The following is a 20,305-nucleotide window of genomic DNA, read 5'->3' on the forward strand; positions in this document are numbered from 1 at the left end:
ACATATATATTTACTTTAATATTTAATATATTACAGACTTTTTTATTTTAAGTTATTTTGAAGCATGTTTTTTCGAGGTCATTCCCTTGTTTGTGCGTACCTTTTATTATTTCTTGGGCTAATTTTTGGGTAATTTCTTCCGTCACCCATTGCCTGCTTCTCATGTTTTTGAAAGAATGTTTTTATCAGTGTATAGTGTTGAATCAAGATCTGATTTGTTCTGCTCTTCCTCTCCTCTGTAGAGTTTATGCCAGTGGGTTCTGAGCGTGAAGAAGAACTACAGAAAGAATGTGGCTTATCACAACTGGAGACACGCCTTCAACACCTCACAGAGCATGTTCTCTCTCCTCAAATCAGGACGCTTACAGGTCAGTGCAGCCAGTCACTGTTTAGGATCTGGTAAAATTGCCCCTATACAATCCAGAAGAAATGACACAGACAGGCAATATGTTTTACAATGATCCTTACTTTAAATGATGACCTTTTTTTGTCAGCCTGGAACCAATTTTTCTATGTTTTTGTGTCAAACGTTAGGTGACTAATGGGAGACAGTTTTGAAATTGGTCCAGTATTGAGTGAGAGCTGCAGCTGTGAAACAGGCCACAGTGTAACCACTTAGGGCATTTTTGCAGAATCAGTATAGATGCACTTAAAGTGTTTTTGCCACTGACTGGCTCATGTTGTTATTCTAAGTGATGGACAAAATTATAGAGTAAGATCCTTTTTTTTATACAGAAAAATCCCCAAAATCGTTATTGCCAAATTTCACCAGGCTTCAATTAAACATTAGTTTTATCATTATAAAACACTATGGATTCAAAGTCAACTGAAAAAATATATAACTCAACAATAACTGTCTGGTTATTCTTTCTAATGTTCCAACAATCACCAGCTCTGGTTTGTATGCCAGCACATTTGAGGGATTTCTGGGAGGTGATAGTCCATGATTTCACAGAGGAATTGTGGATTCAAAACTTCTGGATGATCTGCTCAACTTTTGAAGAGTTATGCAATGCAATAACAACTCTTATTGCGCCTGCTGCACCATGAGGGAGCCATTTCCTACTGACAAGCACATAGCCATAGCCATAGCCATAGCATCATGTGACTTCGAAGATCCATTGCAGTTTTGCCAAATATGGCTTTATGGAATCGGCTAAAATACCACCTCATGCGAGTGTAAAAATGTTTTTATGATAAATGGGAGTTGGGTTTTTTTATTGATGTGTTTCCACTTGGCAAATTTTGTATTTGCAATTTCACTTTGCTCAATTTGAGGGTTAATGGAAACCCACCTAATAACTTCAAACAAAGAAGTTCCAACATATTAAGTTGTAAATGTCTGCAAGTTGTCTGTCATGGTGAAGAAATATTAATTGAAACAACTGGCTCCACAGAATGTAGGAAATCAAGTAAGTGGTTTGGAAAATGGTTGGTAGTAATATTGAATTTACAAGAATTGTAGCTAATTGGCTAATTAAACAAAACCTATAATGAATGATTTAAATGTTTATTTATGATCTCCTAGACTGCAATGATGAAAATGTTTTGAAAACCCTGAATACTGGTGGTTTCTGTGACACAAAAACATTAATTTCTGCATATTGGCAACTTTGAGTCTGGAAAGATTATTGAGGATACTGCTGGAGCTGTGTTTTCAGCTCTGATGTGAAAACTGCAGTGGGGTAAAAAAAAGCTCTGCTGTCCTCTCAGGCTGTGTGCGAGCGCTCACACTGCCAACAATATGTGGAGAGAGACAACAGCACTGTGTGCACACTGCTATGAGGCTTTGTTTGGTTTGACTGTGGCTAAACATTGTCATCTGTTAAAGCATCTGCCATTGTGTGGATGTAGCTGTGTGTTATCTCCTGCTCCATCTCCTGACAGAATAACCTTAGCGATCTGGAGGTCTTGGCTCTGATGATTGCGACTCTCTGCCATGATCTGGACCACAGAGGAGTCAACAACTCCTACATACAGAGGTACAGCAGGAGAGCATAAAAATATATGTATGATTATATATGCATGTGTGGGAGCGCACTCTATCCACCCTGTGGGATTCTTACTTGTTGTGTGTGTCCAGGAGCGACCACCCACTGGCCCAGCTCTACTGCCACTCCACCATGGAGCATCACCACTTCGACCAGTGCCTCATGATCCTCAACAGCCCCGTAGGTGCACTTACTCACACATATACATGTAATTAACTAGGGCTACATGATTCCTACTTAAATGTGAATCACAGTGTTTCTCCCTAAGAAGTGAGATCATGAATCCCTCACATGATTAAAGCACTCTTAGATACTAGAAAGCAAAAACACGTCTGAGATGTTTGCAGACAGGGCTTTAAGGAGACGACATTAACACAAAACATTCAAAGTGCTGGACTTGCATTTAAAGTCTCTTGTTAAAGAAATCCTCAAATCTGCTTTCCTCTCTCAGTTTAGAACATCAAACATTAAATGCTTAAGCAATATCACACAATAGAACAGGGACATCAATAGGGTTAGGAGGGCGGGTTGGGATAGGTGGTCAAGGGTTACACGGGGGGGCAGACTATAGTACAGTGGTGCGCTGCAGCCCCCCCCCATAACCTCCCTTCCTGCCTATTCTAATGCAGCACACTAGCAAACATAAGGGGAGAAAATAAATAAATAAATAAATAAAAAAAATTAAAAAAAAAACTTTAAACACCTAGTTTGGGCAAGACCTGAACATTAAGTTAGGTGTGGCAGGGCCTAGATGGCTTGGCCTCACTTGATGGGGGACTATCAGGTCCGTGCCCCTATGGCTTACTGTTGTATAATGTTGAATATAAAAATAGAATGTTAGGTTGCCACGGCAACAGTTCTTGGATGAAACGTTAAACTTTTGTTGCGGTTTGGCCTTTCATTTACATAACAATAGTGTTTTGGGGGCCTTCCAGAGTGTAATATTTTAAAAACATCACCCCTTCTGATGTTGTGTAAACTGGAAACGCGCAGATACTGTGAGATCAGTGACGTCACAGCTGCACTACGCACATGCATGCGTTGTTGTTCTATGGTGGGTCATTACAAAGTTACATCGCCAACTACTGACCTGGCATGCATACTACAACATTTTCTGTTGTTTTTGTGGATCCATGTATACGAAGATCATTTTCACAATGTTATCATAAGAATGCAGAATTTCTTAAAAACCCGAAGGAAGGACTTTTTGTTTTAAGTAGGGCTGTTCTCACCTAAAAGTGGCCTTAAAAAATAACACATACACTGACCATTATATGAAATGCTTGTAAAGGTTTATGGGGGATTTATAGTTCTGTGTTGGCTCTCTGTAGAGCGTACCATGTAGTCTACACATGCTGCCTACATCTGTTTCAAGTTTAATAGCTTTTATTGTAAAGCAACCAAAACAGTTTTTAATCTGCAATGACTTAACACAAATGCATAGGGAAATAGGCGCGAGTAATTGTTGTCATTTTGAAAGGAGATGACATGGCATTTTTCTATATTGTGCAACTTTAAAATAAACCTATCATCCATTTCTTTGCACCATCCCTTTATTTACCAACTGCGTATAGAGAGAACATTAGTCCTAAATGTTTTCTGACTTTGTCTAATATGTAGAAGATTTCATCAAGCGGTTTATGATAGCAGCTGCATGATTTAGCTGTCAGTTGTTGCATGGAGCCACACCTGTGTTTTTATTCAGTCGGAGCCCCTCTTATTGCAAATGTAGAACTGTAAAGACCCTACGCATTAGAGCATTAGAGACAGGCAGGTATACAGACAGGCCCAGATGAATTTATTGCAGATATATCAGTATCAGTATATACAGAGACATAATAGCCGTAGTCTGACTGAGTTGTTATATTGTTCCAAATACAGAGTTCAGCCCAAAAAGTCAAAAAGGATCATATAACTTGACAATCAATAAAGTCTCTAAGTTGACAACACTATATTGGTCTTAATTACAGTTAAAACTAAAACCAATATTACATGATATAAATGGAGTTTTAAAAAGCAACAACTTATCCAAGTAACTGTGAAGTTAAAATGGGGCATTCATTAGGCGGATTAATCTTACAGGTTTGCGCAAAACGCAAATGAAAGCGATACTTTCGAAATGTTGATAGAACACAATGGCAAGACGACTGCATTTCCACTGAGTGATGTTATTTGACTTCTCCTGTGTTGATAACATCCAAAGAAATATGGTGACGGATGTTCAAAACATTAGCAGCTTTATTTCTATTGCAGCCACCACACTAGCCGTCATTATTTCCAATCCAAGGCCACGCAAGCATGTTATGGAACCATAATAAAAAGACGAGCCCCTTAAACATGGGAGCAGCCACATATGAGGGATTTCTGGGAGCTGATTGTCCACTAAGAGACAAGTGCAATGAGTTGTAAAAAGCCTTATATCATGAAATTATGAGTCTTTATATGAGCAATATCATCAGTGATTTATATGTCACATTAAACTGTAATATGGCGAAAGAACACTGAAAGTTCATCGTTAAACTAGGTCACATTTCAAATCATTTCACCCCGAGGTTGCCGGTGGATTCTTCACAGGGAGAGGGTAGGGTAGTGGTGGCTGTTTATCGGCCTTAATGTTGTTTCCTGCTTGCTGCAGGATCCTGGGTCTCTCTATCTTATTTATTATGCCTATTCTGCTCATTTTCCAGCTGCTCGCCTACTCCACAACCCTCTGATGGGCCAGTAAAACAAAGTGACTTACAGCGTGCTCTGATCTTTATGGCCTCAAAACAAACTCTAGATACACTCCCAACTCCCTGGCACCACTTGACCCCACTGCTACCGAACACATTCACACAGATAGAAGCACACATTCCATGTTACATGCAGGCTGAAAGGCAGTCATGCACCAACACACTCGTAAAAGCACTTGCCATGGAAGGGACAGGGAATAATGTTCCACCTAGCATGCTTTTAAACACTTCAGACATGTGCACTGGATTTAGTTGTTTTAATATACAGTATGTGTGTGCATTGTTGTCATGACAACCCCTTGGTGGTCTAATGCAGAACAAACTGCGGTCAACACTATCAGCACATAGCATCATTTGAAACTGTGTGTATACATACACACACACACACACACACAGTCAAACTGTTGTATATGTACTCCCTGTACATGTACATCATTGAATGAATTACAGAGCTGTCCCTGCACTTCTACAATTCTTCCCCTATGTTTCTCTCTCTCTCTCTCTCTTTCCAGGGAAACCAGATCCTGAGTGGTCTCTCCCTGGACGAGTACAAGGCCACTCTGAAGATGATCGAGAGGGCTATTCTGGCCACTGACCTGGCCCTGTACATGAAGTAGGTACCAAACGTCAAGCCCAGATGGAAATCTGACTGGAGAGGGGTAGAGGGGGGTAAGACACAAGAAAAGTCCATATTGGCAGGGGAAGGAGAAGGGAGGCTATTTTTGAGTATTTTGGCTTGGGGTGATTACATTCAATCCGCAATTTACAAAAATCAGAATGCAGCAAAGATCATGTCAGTCTTATCACCCTAAGATTCTAATAGTACCTTTATTTTACCTCTAACTTAGATACTGTACAGAAATTTTGTTTATACTGCAGCAGGTCAGTCTAGTAGCTGCATCTTTTTATTACAAAGCCACGCTGTTGGAACACGTGCAGAATGTCTCATTGTCTTGTAGGGACATCCCTGAAAAATATGTTGACTGGATGGCAGCATATGTTGCTCCAAAACCTGTATGTACCTTTAAGCATTCATGGTGCCGTGACAGATGTGAAGTTACCCATGATGCCATGGGCACTAACACCTCCCCCCATACCATCACAAATGCTTTGAACTTTGAGATCGAAACAATCTGGATGGTCCTTCTCCTCTTTGGCCCGGTGGACGAGACAACCCTGATTAACAACAATTTAAAATGTGGACCCGTCAGACCACAGCATACTTTTCCACTTTGTGTCTGTCCGTCTCAGATAAGCACAGAGAAGTCAGCGGTGTTTCTGGATGTTGTTGATTGGCTTTCACTTTTCATGGTAGAGTCTGAACTTGCATTTGTAGATGCAGAGATGAACTGTGTTTACTAACAAAGTCTCCCTGAGCCTATGTAGTAATATAATTTATACATCTATTGGTGTATTTTATTGGTGTATTTTTGTAAAAAAAAAAAAAAAAGAAAAGAAAGAAAGAAAAATGTTGCCTATATAATTTTATGTTTTCTTCCTCCTCTTTCACTCCCACTTTTGTCACCTTTTAACATGTTCCTCAGTGATTTAAATTCTTATCTAATGCCTCTTTGAGTCTACAGTGTCTACAGACAGTGGGAGGAGGTAAGAAGGTAATATACTGTACAGTATTAGGATAATTATCAGCTGTCAGTGTGTTTGTGTGTGTGTGTGTGTGTGTGTGTGTGTGTGTGTGTGTGTGCGTGTGTGTGTGTGTGTGTGTGTGTGTGTGTTGTTAGGAGGCGGGGTGAGTTCTTTGAGCTCACCAAGAACAGCCAGTTTGTTTGGGAGGACGAAAATCACAAAGACTTACTGAGGTGAGTGGCAGTGCTCCAGAACTTTTACACCAACTTAATGACTTCCTGGTTACATTTGGATAAAAGGTCACTGTGTCGGCAGCACTCGACGTAACAGAGCCAGGCTAGCTGTTTCCACCTGCTCTTATTCTTTATACTAAGCTAAGCTAATCACATTTTGTGTGTCTACATAGATATGAGATTGATATTAATCTTCTCATTTCACTAATGGAAATGAAGTAAATAAGTTTATTTCTCAAAATGGGCGATGCATGCTACTGGGACAAAAATACCGAGGTCTGAACCATGGTGACCTCACTGGTGGGTTCAGCCATGCCTCTGTGTACTGTATATCTGTGCTCTAAGGAATTACTGTTTGTTGTTCTTTTCTATCAATCCTCTGTTCTATATTAACCCTCTGAAAGTTGGATCAACATCAGTTTTGTAGTGCTACATTCAGATGCTTTTTACAGGCATATAAACCTTTGAGCAAAATGATTTGATTTCTTTTTCATGGCTAAAAATGCAAGAAATGTTCCTAAGGAAACCCAGAAAAAGTTAAAAGTCAGGGAGAAATTAATTACATGTTTTCCAAGTCATTTCCTTGTTTTTTGTTTTTCTTCCATTTTCTTAACTTTTATTTCCTGTTTTGTGTTAATTTTCAGGAAATTTTCCAGAATTTAAAAAAATAATAATTTTTTGCTTATTTTGTTTTATATTATTTTGATTCCTTTTTAAGTAACTCATTGCCCTCTTCACGTTTTTAAAATAAATGAAGCAAATTTACTTAAGCTTCAAGGGGTTAACCAGTAAATAAATCATAACGCAAAGAATTATTGATAAACTTTAACTAGAAATGTAAAGGTCTGTGCTATAGATGCAATTTTATTTTCCCAGAATTCTCTTCACACAGAAATAAAATTTTAAACACAAAATTTTGCCATGTTTGACTTCAGTACTATAATTCCCTCACAGCGGTTAGCTGTGGCTACAGCTACTGTTGACAGTCAGTGAGATGTGACTGTGTGAAGATCAATGTGTGTCAATGTTTCTCCCCTTTCAGGTCAATGCTGATGACTGCATGTGACATCTCAGCCATCACCAAGCCCTGGCCAGTGCAAAAAAGGGTAAAAAAAACCAAAAACAAATATATGTGTCTCTTATTTCTCCATATGTGAACTGCAATGTGGAAAAAATGGAAGAAACCTCAGGAAGAGCGGCAGAGGATGATGAGGGATCCCTCTTCCAGGAGATGTGCTACAGATGTCATAAAAAACAGCTGATTTACAATAATGACAAAAAGCAAAGAGAAAGAGAGAGGGGAAGAGAGAGAGAGAGATGCACAGCAATAATGGTAATAAATGCGTGTCATATTACAATAATGATAATTACTAAATGCACTCTTTGATAGCATTTTATGTTATGTGCAAATATTGTGGGTGTTGATAAGAGTCACATGCGTATATTTATAGTGAAGGCGTGGCTCATAATAATGGCAGTAGAAGGTTGCGTCAAGCAGGAACATGGCATCGGCGCAACCAGGACCTACAACACAGGCAGGACCACAGCAACGGCAAAACTAAGACCACGATCAGGGCGAGCCGGGGGTACAGTATCAGTGCAGCCACAGCATGAGCACGACCAAAGGCAGGGTCACAGCACCAGCACAGCTATCAGAGGGATCAGGCGCAGCCAAAATTGCAGCCAAGATCCAGTGAAACTAGGAAACAAGGAAGCAGGAATACTCCGGAGAGGCAACAGAGTTAGCGTAATGCAGTAAACAGACATGAGCACTTGCAGATGGAGGAAGCAAAGAAGGAAAAAGGAGCTCAGTGTATCACAGAAAGTCCACAGCAACCTGAGCCAGCCCTAATTATAAGCTTTATCAAAGAGGAAGGTCTTAAGTCTACCCTTAAAAGTGGAAACGCCTCCCTGCCTCCATCTTATGGAAGATGGTTCCATAAAAGAGGAGTGTGGTAACTGAAGGGTCTGGCTCCCTTCCTACTTTTGGAGACTTTGGGAACCACAAGTAACCCTGCGTTTTCAGAGCGCAGTGCTTTGTAGTGCTTTGTAGAACACTGCTCTGATCTCTGTTGCTCCTCTTGTTACACCTTCATCAGTGATGTCACAGTAGGTGTGTTACCTTTGGAAGCGAAAAACATCACTGACTGGGATGTGGCCTGATTTGCAATAGGCTTTAAGGTTTCTACTGATAAATACGTAGCAGAGCTGCTCTTGTGGTTCATATCTTTAATCTCATATTCTGCCTCCCTCACTCTAACAAGCCTGCCCCCCGCTAACACACACACAAAAACACACACACAAACACACATTTATTTTAATTGTTCTCCACCCACCTAAGAACTGTGACCCCTTTGTGTCTCTTCTGACCCTCGTTAATCTGCACCTCGTTAGGATCCAGAGGAACAGAAGAGAGGTTCAGATAGGTACACACTCTATGTGTGTTTGTGTGTGTGTGTGTGTGTGTGTGTGTGTGTGTGTGTGTGTATGTGTGTTTTTGACTGTGTGAGTGCCCATTAATAAAAACAGCTGTGCCCCTGTCCCCAGATGACACCTCTTAAAAAACATTCAGGGAGGTAAACATGCAAATATATTCTCTCACTTAAAGACACACACACACACACACAAGCTCATCATCAGGATCTCATTAGCAAACTGTTCAACTCGTGTTGATATCCATTCATCCATTTTCTACCACTTATCCGGGGGGTCGGGTCGCAGGGGTAGCAGCCCTGTAAGCAGGGAAGCCTAGACTTACCTCTCCCCGGCCACTTCGTCCAGCTCTTCCTGGGTGATCCTGAGGCGTTCCCAGGCCAGCTGAAAGACATAGTCTCTCCAGCGTGTCCTGGGTCTTCCCCGGGGTCTCCTACCAGTGGGACGTGCCCTGAACACCTCACCAGGGAGGCGTCCTGGAGGCATCCTAATTAGATGCCTGAGCCACCTCATCTGGCTCTTCTCAACGCGTAGGAGCAGCGGCTCTGCTCCGAGCTCCTCCCGGATGACCGAGCATCTCACCCTATCTCTAAGGGAGAGCCCAGCCACCATACGGAGGAAGCTCATTTCGTTGTACCCACGATCTCGTTCTTTCGGTCACTACCCAAAGCGCGTTACCATAGGTGAGGATAGGAAAGATCAACCGGTAAATTGAGAGCTTTGCCTTTCGGCTGAGCTCCCTCTTCACCACCACAGATTAGTGCTGAGGCAGATGCTGCAGAGGCTCCTTCCCTCACTCCTGAACAAGACCCCGAGGTACTTAAACTCCTCCATATGGGCAGGATCTGTTTCCAGATCTGGAGAGGCGCACTCCACCCTTTTCCGGCTGAGAACCATGGCCTCAGATTTGGAGGTGCTGATTCTCATCCTGGCTGCTTCACACTCGGCTGCAAACCAACCCAGTGAGACCTGAAGGTCACGGCCTCCAACAGGACCACATCATCTGCAAAAAGCAGCAACCCAATCCTGAGGTCACCAAACCGGACCCCCTCAATGCCCTGGCTGCACCTAGAAATTCTGTCCATAAAAGTTATGAACAGAATTAGTGACAAATGGCAGCCCTGGCGGAGTCCAACCCTCACTGGAAACGAGTCTGACTTACTGCCAGCAATGCAGACAAAGCTCTGGCATCGGTCATACAGGGAACAGACGGCCCATATCAGGGGGTACGATACCCCATACTCCGGCACACCCCCCCAGGACTCCCCGAGGGGCATGGTCAAATGCCTTCTCCAAGTCCACAAAGCACATTGGGACTGGTTGGGCAAATTCCCATGCACCCTCAAGGATCCTGCCAAGGGTCCAGAACTGGTCCAAAGTTCCACGACCAGGACGAAAACTGCATTGCTCCTCCTGAATCCGAGGTTCGACTATCCAGCGGACTCTCCTTTCCAGTACCCCTGAAAAGACCTTACCAGGGAGGCTGAGGAGTGTGATCCCCCTATAGTTGGAACACACCCTCCGGTCCCCTTTCTTAAAAAGAGGGACCACCACCCCGGTGTGCCAGTCCAGAGGCACTGCCCCAATATACATGCAGTGTTGCAGAGTCGTGTCAACCATGACAGCCCCACAACATCCAGGACCTTAAGGAACTCTGGGCAGATCTCGTCCACCCCCGGGCCCTGCCACCAAGGAGCTTTTTGACCACCTCGGCAACCTCAGCCCCAGAGATGGGAGAGCCATTCCTGAGTCCCCAGGCCCTGCTTCCTCACTGGAAGGCATGTCAAGGGGATTGAGGAGGTCTTCTAAGTATTCCTTCCACAGATCCACAACTTCCTGAGTCGAGGTCAGCAGCGCACCACCATTCGGAGTCCCACAGGCGAAGAAGGCCTGATAGGACTCCTTCTTCAGCTTGACGGCATCCCTCACTGCCGGTGTCCACCAGCGGGTTCAGGTGTGCACTGACCACCTTATGGCCACAGCACCTTATGGCCACCTCAACCATGGAGGCATGGAAAATGGCCCACTCGGACTCAATGTCCCCCGCCTTCCCCAGGACATGGTCGAAGCTCTCCCGGAGGTAGGATTTGAAGCTCCTTCTGACGGGAGACTCTGCCAGACGTTCCCAGCAGACCCTCACAATGTGTTTGGGTCTGCCAGGTCTGTCCGGCGTCCTCCCCCACCATCAGAGCCAACTCACCACCAGGTAGTGATTGGTTGACAGCTCCGCCCTTCTCTTCATCCGAGTGTCCAAGACATGCGGCCACAAGTCCAGCGACATGACTATAAAGTCGATCATTGAACTGCGGCCTAGGGTGTCCTGGTGCCAAGTGCCTGAACATGGTTTTTGTTATGGACAATCTGTGGTGAGCACAGAAGTCCAATAATAAAACACCACTCTGGTCCCTAGAAGGAGCACTCTCCAGTGTACCCTCTGAGGACTTCAAAAAGGGTGGATACTCTAAGCTGCCGTTTGGACCACAGGCACAAACAACAGTCAGGATCCGTCACCCCACCCGAAGGCAGAGGGAGGCTACCCTCTCGTCCATCGGGGTAACTCCAACATACAGGCACTGAGCCGGGGGGCAATGAGTATTGCCACCCCTGCCAGGTGCCTCTCACCCGTGGCAAGACTGGTTCCGGAGCCCATGCTATGTGTCGAGGTGAGGACGACTACATCTAGTTGGAACTTCTCAACCTCGTACACCAGCTCAGGCTCCTTCCCCACCAGAGAGGTGACATTCCACGTCCCTAGAGCTAGCTTCTGCAGCTGAGGATCGAACCGCCAAGGTCCCCGCCTTCGGCTGCCACCCAACTCACATTGCACCTGACCCGTGTCCAGGCGAGGGAAACTCTGAACCATTTATGTAACTTATCATAAGGGGTATGGTGAGCTATGCTTTGTCTGGTTCCTCTCCCTAGGACCTGTTTGCCATGGGTGACCCTACAAGGGGCATAAAGCCCCAGACAACTGAGCTCCTAGGGTCATTGGGACATGCAAACCCCTCCACCATAGTAGCTCAGGGAGATACTAAGTGAAAATTATATCCTCTTTGTGCATTTGTCCTCTGCATGCATCAAAATTCCTATTTGCATTTAAACTTTAAACTTAGATTTATTTTTTTTCCATTTTAGTTTTCAGAGGGTATTTCAACCTTAAGGTCAAAACAGGTCTATTAGATACCCAATTTTTTAGGACCAATACTAATAACGATAGTGGGGACAAAAAAATTGTAAATTCTCTAAAAATGTATTTATTGGAATATCAGTATAAATGTTATTATTTCACAGATATGGTTATCAAGTACTTGTGACAAACATGTGTTGTGGAGGCAGAATATTTTACAATTTGATAATAACTTTTACTGTCAAAAATCACATCAGTGTATTCAAGCTTATTATACTTAAAGTTCATTGGGAATTTGACCATTTTAAATTACTCTAAGCATCTATTTCTGGATTATGTTATGGATTATAAACTTTTCATATTGTGCATATAGGGCAACATTAACAAACAGGGATGCATGATAATATAAACACATCATCAGCATTGGCCGATATTGGCTTTAAAATGAATAGGCCATCATGCTGATAATATTGACATGTCTAATGAACAGTCTCTGACCACTGAAGTTATTTTGACATAGAACTAACTTGCTCCGCTATGCAGACGAAAAATGTTGGTGTTTTGGCTAACATGAGTTAAGTCAATAAAGACAAATTTACTTAGTCTCACTGGTTAACATTTGTCTCATGCATACCATTGATTTTAGTCATCTATAATAAGCCGTCTCTCATGCTGAGCCCCCTTGCAACTCCTCAGCACTGAGTCTTTATTACAGACTCAATCAGTGAGCTGAACGTGGCTTCAACAAATATACTGACAGAGTTGTACTGATTGGAGCCCCAGGCTGCACTCACATCTCATTTACCTCTCTGGAAACACATGAAGAGCATTAACTCAGAATGACGAGGGCTCCTTTGGCAGACCTCTCCCTCTCTCTCATTGTGATTGACTTTGTTTGGATCCTGCCTCTGTACAAACCCACTTTCTCTCACACACATTTCTTCTCTCTTGGTGTTTCTGCATGTTTTTGTTTTTGCTTGTTTGTTCTAGTCAGCACATGTTCTTTCTTGCCTCGTTTGTTCTCTTGGTCTGCCTTGTTGTTTCCCAATCAAAAGTACAAGAAAATTACCTGAACATTTGTTTGAAAAAAAGTTTTCAAAAAAACAAACAAACAACAAGGAAATTGCCTGGGAAAAAGTCCTTAAGATAAAATAATTTTGTAACCATTTTAAATATGTAATTATGATCATTATAAATAGCTTTCTACTATTTTCCCCCTTTTTTATACATACATTTTTTCACTTGCTTTTTAAAAAATCTTTTTTAAATCTAGTTGTGGAATATTTCTAACCAAGTTGCTCATTGCCTTGTCACTAGTTATGGCCAAATGAAGTCTCGTAACCATTTTCTTCATTTTCTGAGGCAAATGGATGGTACTCTTGGTTTTAAAGGAAAAAGGCTCAAGGAATGGTATTTCAATGTGCTCTCAACCTTTTTAGAACAGAGTTCTATCTAGTTGGCTTAGAAAAAAAAGAAAATGGTTCATGAGAAATCGTAACATTTTTCTCAGGGTTCAAGGTTGAAAAACTAAATTTTGAATCAGCACTAGCAGAGTGATGTCACTCCAGGTTTCAAAGGGGGTGGAGAAGCATTATGTCTCAACCTTGTGTCCGAAATCAGCCTCCTTTGATGTTCATTAAAACTGAAATGTAAACTGCAATAAATATGCCAGAGTTTCCGAGTTACAGAACATAGAGTAGCAGTGTGGTTTGGATTGATTTTTGCATTTGGGTACCTGACATGAAGCTCAGAGCAAACCAGACTAATAAGTGATGATGGCAGAGAAAATTATGAAAGCTTAGTTTGAAAAGTGTAACTCTTGTTGTGACACATTACTAGTTTGATTTTATTCTTGTCTAACGTGCACACAGGATGACAAGTACTCCTGCCAGTGTTTGCTTGTAGTAAAATGTGTTTGGAAGTAAAAGTGTTAACAGTGTATACGTCCTTGATGTTTTCTTGTTTTGTCATGTTCTATGTTTTTCATCAGCTGGGAGTCCATTGAATTTCTGAGTTTTAGATGTCTGTTTTAGTTGGAAGGTTTTATTTGAGCTCATCAGTGTCTCCCCTCTGATACAGATTGCAGAGCTGGTAGCCACTGAGTTCTTCGAACAGGGGGATAAGGAGAGACGAGAGCTGAACATTGAGCCCAGTGTAAGCACAGAGTGTCATTTCAGTTCAGTTCTTTGACGAAACCATTTTATGAAGTGCAACATAGGCTGTGGTGTGCCTCAAGGACCCATTGAGCTTTTAATCTTGCTTGGGCCAGTTGTCATCAAAAATCTGGCATTTCTTTTAGCAGCTATACTCTTAAAATGTTTTTAATAATATTTGAAGTATTTAATGGATACCTTTAGAGGGTTTTTTTTTTTAGCACTTATACCATGATAATACTTGTTTGTAATCGGTTTACTTAGCCAAAATTGAGACTTTTCCCACCTCCCATATCTTTTCTCACTATGCACTATGCAAACTGTCTTTGTTTTTTATCCTTAATCAGCTCATTATCTTTTTATTTGATTCATGTTAATGTAGACAATATATATTTTGTAAAAGGCAACACTATGTAAGCTTTGTACGATACCAATGCAAGAGAAATAGTTCTCTCGTATTCATTGTGAGGTGAATTGATGAAAATGTGCTTCTGTTTAGTTGAGGCTCAAGTAAGTCCTGAGTCACATGGTTTTCTTACAGTAGTACAGTTCTTTGATATGGAGAACTTAACTTTGAATACTCCTAAAGGAAAAAATGGAAAAAAAAAAAAAAAAATTAAATATAAATTAAATATAATAATATCCTTTTACTTGAGGGTCCTGTGGACGTTTTTCCTTCTCAAGTTGTTGTATACAAGTTCAGGCACAGCAACAATCCCCCCCACACCACACACACACACACACACACACACACACATACTGTGTGAAGAGTTGAAACAAGCAGTCACTCAATAAATAAGTCAATCAAAAGAAGATGTCACCACATGATGTGACATTTCATGGATCTCTTATCTGGTTTTGATCATGAATCTGAGATCATGTTTCAGTGTTCTGCTAGGTTTAAAAACTTGGTCAGTAGCCCTGGCTCTAAAGTTACAATAGAAATTAAAGAAAGTTGAAAAGTTGTCAGTTGAAAACACTCTTTTTCTCTTTTTATTTGGGTTTCTTACCATTTTTCCATCCTTTTACTTTAGGACCTGATGAATCGTGAGAAAAGAGATAAGATTCCTAGCATGCAGGTGTCCTTCATTGATGCCATCTGCACTCAGTTATATGAGGTAATTCAAACGATGTAAATTTAAACATATTTAACTTACAGTGACTGTTGTTTTTCTCTCTGGAGACCACTGTCTCATTACCATTTACCACTTTCTGGAAAGATGAATGAATGATATATTTAAAAACAATGCTCATTAAATTTCCGTTGTTAAATATGTTGTCTTTGTTACTGTCATAGACCTTGGCAGGCATGTCGGAGTATTGTTCCCCGTTGTTGGAAGGATGTCAAAAGAACCGGCAGCACTGGAGGCGTTTGGCTGAGGAGTGCGAGAAGGGGCTGGTTAATGGCTTGGTGTGATCCCAACACCAGTTTGAGTTTCAACCAACACACATTTCCAGGGTTCACCCTGTCCAACTTGGTCTCTCAAAATTTCATGAAATTAGCATGATACCTAAAAGGATGCTTTTTGTACAGAAAGTGGCCAAAAAAATTTATTTCCTAAGAAAAGATTATCTTGTGAAAAACAGTAGATTTGGTTTAACAGTGAATGGGCTGATCATCTTGTCTTCAATATAAGCAACCAACCTTGGAGCAGATTCTCATTCCAACTTATGCCAAGAGTTTCTCTGACACATACAGAGTTATTCAAGTTTCTTACAACTTTGGTCTTATTTTTGTAGGATTGTCTGGCCTTTCTTTCTGCGATAATAAGGTTGTACTCACCAGGTTCATATCTCAGATCTGGGAATGTGTCAGTATCACTAAAGAAGACTCAGAGCTACACTAAAAGTCAGGCTTTACTTAAGCACAGCAGTGCTTTGAGTTAAAATGCTAGCAGGTTCACGCATACAGTGCTAGCATGGTGATGTTAGTGTTACTAACAGTGGTCTTTGAGGGAGCCTCAAGGATTCCCAAGAAAAATTGGCTTAATTTCACTATTTCATTCACTATAAAAGTAAGCCCAATGTGAGTAAGTCATAAGAGGTACAAGGTAGATCTAATTGGTAATAGTAGAGTTAGTTACAGACATCATTATTATCGAGATTTCTCCTTTCGATATGTTCACTAAGCTTGGACAGTATCTTATATTTCATACCTTTATGCCATCCTTAAATATCAGCAGAGTAAATGATATGTTATGGTATGAGTGTGTGGCACTAACGGCGGCCGTTTACAGTCCTGTAACTTCTCCCTCCATCACTAGGTGTTGCAGTGTCTTTGGTTTTACCTCAGATGAAGAGGTTTGGATAATGTAGCCAAACTGTTGGCTTTTATACAACCTCTCTAATCATCTAACAGCTTGTTTCTTGCCTTGCTGGACTATGTCTAAACAATGTCACAAGGTTTCCAGATCTCAGCAAGAACTTTAGTGAGTACACATCATTAAAGATAGAAAATCTGGCAAAATGTAGTTGTCATTTCCCTTAACATGAAACATAAACCAAATCAGTCTGTAAACTGTTTGCTAACTCACATGACAAACAGGGGATAATGATGTGTGTTCATATCCATGTTTCAGTGGTCATGCTCATTTCACCAAACTTCATGAGACTTGTCTTCCTGTTGTCACCATTCTTTCATTGCTGTCACTCACCAGAGAAAATAACAGAGTCGGCACTAAGCTATATTTATTACAATAGTCATTTTTTATTTTTGCACAGAGTGACTTTCATGGTGAAGTCTCACATTATCTCTCACAGGTAGTGACATTTAGCGGAACACTGAATGGCAAGACATAGATCCCTGGGGATCAGCATCACTACTGTGGAAAGAAGACATTGTACCTATTATATACTTTATATAGTGTCACAATAATCTGAGAAGCTCGTTAAATATGTCTTTGTTCACAGCACACACACTACAATATTTGAGTCTTTTGTAACATGTTCACTTATTGTCTTAACTATTGTATATTTATTTTTGTTTTGTATATTTATTAGAGTTTCTATATTGTAAGGTCATCCTTTTGTCAAGAGCACACAATTCTTGCCATAGGAAATGTAGTTTTCATTCTTAAAGAAATCCTATCTCTGTTTTTTTGAAGGAGCTTTCTTAGGAACAATTCTTTAGGTGACATTTATACTGCATTGTGTTGATTGAAATTTTATTTTATTTTTTCTTTTCAAAATGTAAAGGAGCCAAAGACTAGGCCTGCAATTTCAAAAGGAAATGGGTCTAACTTCTTTCCACTGCCTTGTTGTAATAAAATAGGACCAAGTCACAAATAAAAGAAAAAAAATGTTTGTATTTGTCCACATCTCTAATGCTTCCCATTGGGAAAAATTGGGAGGTTAAAAACAGCCTGTTATAGTGATAAGAGGCTGTTTTTACCCTCCCAATTTTCACCAGTTAAACTGTGGGCGGACTGTGTTATGATTTACTACCTAATTTCTCTTGCATTTCAGCCAACAAAACAACACAACTAAACTTTGCTGAAAACCAGCGACAGAGGATGTCACCTAGCTCATGGTACACCCAAGCTTCTTTTCCACCAACATGGACCTGGTTTCAGTCCGGTTCCCAAACCTAATTTTGAAAGTTTTGAAACTGTGTCTCCTGCTGTAAACAAATAATTGCAGGTTTTCCTTGACCTAAAGTGCAAACAATGATGACATCAGTGGGTGTGTCACATTAAACTGGTTGGAAAGAGAGGATGGGGAAGGAAACAATGCACTGTAAAAATAAAATATTTATTTTAACTTTAAACAGTTAGTGTCCAGGCTGCCATACATTTTTAAGTTGATTGAATATGAGAAGACAATTTGACTCTTTATAAAATTATCTGAACTTGTCTTCTCAAATTCAGTCAATTTAAATTTTAAGGCAGCCTGGACACTAAGTTAATCAAAGTTTATTTTTACAGTGTGGAGAAATCAAGTTAGAAATCATCAGATAAAAAGAGTAAGCATCGGTCTAGTAGCTGTTCCAGAAGAATAACAGAACAAACCTTTGCAGGTAATCAATATAATTTCACTATTTTGCAACTACTGTTAATGTGCATTGTGCAATACCCTCCACTGATGACACATTGGTGATGACAAAGACTCCACTAACGACTGGTGGAAGACTGGTTCACTAGATAGCACCAAGGTCTCAAGAATCCTGAACAGAACCAGTACAGAACCAGAGCTGATTTGGTGGAAAATGTGTTTGTGTCAATCATCAGGCTTGTCTTACTGAATTGAAGCACACAATTCAAGAGTCAACAGACCGCCCCAAAGAGGTCAGCTGGGTTCAATTAATAATGAATGACCTCAGTCGAATTTTACTGCAAAGCCCGATTGTGGAACAATACTTTGAGTTAAGTTTTCTCTATATAAAATAACTGTGATGCCCCTGGGACACTTGTCAGTTCCTGTTTGGCCTGCCTGTGCTCTTTGTTTCAGGATCCCCCTTCCTGCTCAGCTCCTCCCAACTCATTGTTGGGATTCACCTCACCTGCCACAGGTCTATTTAAGCTTGGCCATTTCCAAGATGGCTCTCTCTTTCCCTCCTGGAAGGCTGATGGCTCCCAGGCACCCCAACATGGTTTTGTTTGGTTAGCCTTTTGTTTCCTTGTAGTTTGAGTTAGCAACCACACACTTCATGCAGCCAACACCCACACCTCACCACTGATTACTGGGAGGTATTCCAGAAACGAGGTTCAACAGACTCTGAGTCTAACCCTGAACTCTGAGTTGACTTACTCCGAGATGGGAAACTCTGAGTTTGCGGTTCCAGAACAGCTGATCTGAATTAGTTCAGTCAACTCTGAGTATGTTCACCTTGAATTCAGTGTGTGCAAGACCTCAATAAGAAGCCATCATCAAAGGAGCCCCCGATACCTCGATTCACCATGGCAACAGAAACCAAGCTACTTTTCCCCATTGGAGCTAGAGGTCCTCATGCTGCCTACGATGAATATGAGCCCACATTTAGGAAGAAAACCGTTGCAGCAGCTAAGGAGAGAAAAGCATCATGGGAGAAAATCGCTGCCCGTGTCATTTGTGTCAGTACGTAAGTTTGAATGCATGTGCCCATTGACTTTACATTAACAGCACTTTATTAAAATCGTAGTATACATCTGAAAAAGTGATAGATTGAATACATTTTGATTTTCATTTAGATGCAGTCACACAGGCAAAATGCAATGCAACAGATGTTAAACAAAGTAAATATTCATTCTGTGGCTATTTTAACATGTAGTCATTTAAACCCCCAACAGAATGCTGTTTTAACACATGTGGCCTCTCGCCTAATATCCTGCTGAGTAAATTAACATTTGCTATTGATATTAAGCACACACCGTGAGCACAATATTAACCTTCTTTATGGGACTAAGAATTACTATGATGATGGTGTATTAGATTATGGTGCATATGTGGGGATGGTATTTTTATTTAGCTAACTTATATTTGATTATTGTTTTTGTTTTATTTCTTTTATTTTATGTTGGTATGTTAGCCTGTTGGATTCTTTTTAAATTCAATTCATTATTAGATTTTGTTTTATTTTATTATTTTGAATATATTCATATTATATTTCCTTTAAATTTTTATTTATTTTTCCCTATTGGAATCATTGATTGGTGTACTAAAATGTGGTGACGTGTATATAAAAATTCAATGAAATACTAATAATAAAACAACATGGCACGATGCACAAAATTTGTTCTGATGTGAGTGCACGTCCGCGGTGTGTGAGATTTGATATTTATGGCTGCATAATGTTATTAAGATAAATGACTGATTATAATAAAAAACGGTGCCGTTCTAACAGATATTCATCAGGAAATGACAGCATGTCCAAATCGAGATCTAAAAATCCTCTCCCAACATAAAGCATTGCGTAATAATTCTGCTTTGATATCGATCAGATTGCAAAAATACGGTCAATCCATGTCTGACAGCTTGCTTCAGGTGGAAGGAGACGGGTAGAAACTCGGTGTTTCCTCTAGAAAACCTGCCAATAAGCAGGTTATGTTCACAGGGTCAGCTGCCATGGTGATTGACT

The 20,305-nt window shown here is 40.8% G+C and overlaps 1 protein-coding gene across 1 annotated transcript in view; it reads left to right on the forward strand.

Moving 5' to 3' along the window:
- The window catches only part of LOC121962382 (cGMP-specific 3',5'-cyclic phosphodiesterase-like), a 17,067-nt gene extending 541 nt beyond the window's left edge, over positions 1–16,526 (forward strand). The window contains exons 2-10 of the mRNA XM_042512643.1: positions 243–368; positions 1,888–1,982; positions 2,084–2,171; positions 5,236–5,336; positions 6,463–6,540; positions 7,583–7,646; positions 14,180–14,254; positions 15,288–15,371; positions 15,551–16,526. Coding sequence (XP_042368577.1) covers positions 243–368; positions 1,888–1,982; positions 2,084–2,171; positions 5,236–5,336; positions 6,463–6,540; positions 7,583–7,646; positions 14,180–14,254; positions 15,288–15,371; positions 15,551–15,670 — 831 coding nt within the window. The 3' untranslated portion in view covers positions 15,671–16,526. The remainder of the gene's footprint in view (positions 1–242; positions 369–1,887; positions 1,983–2,083; positions 2,172–5,235; positions 5,337–6,462; positions 6,541–7,582; positions 7,647–14,179; positions 14,255–15,287; positions 15,372–15,550) is intronic.
- The last annotated feature ends 3,779 nt before the right edge of the window (positions 16,527–20,305 follow it).

Source organism: Plectropomus leopardus, chromosome 23, assembly GCF_008729295.1.
Source record: "Plectropomus leopardus isolate mb chromosome 23, YSFRI_Pleo_2.0, whole genome shotgun sequence".
Lineage (NCBI taxonomy): Eukaryota > Metazoa > Chordata > Actinopteri > Perciformes > Serranidae > Plectropomus > Plectropomus leopardus.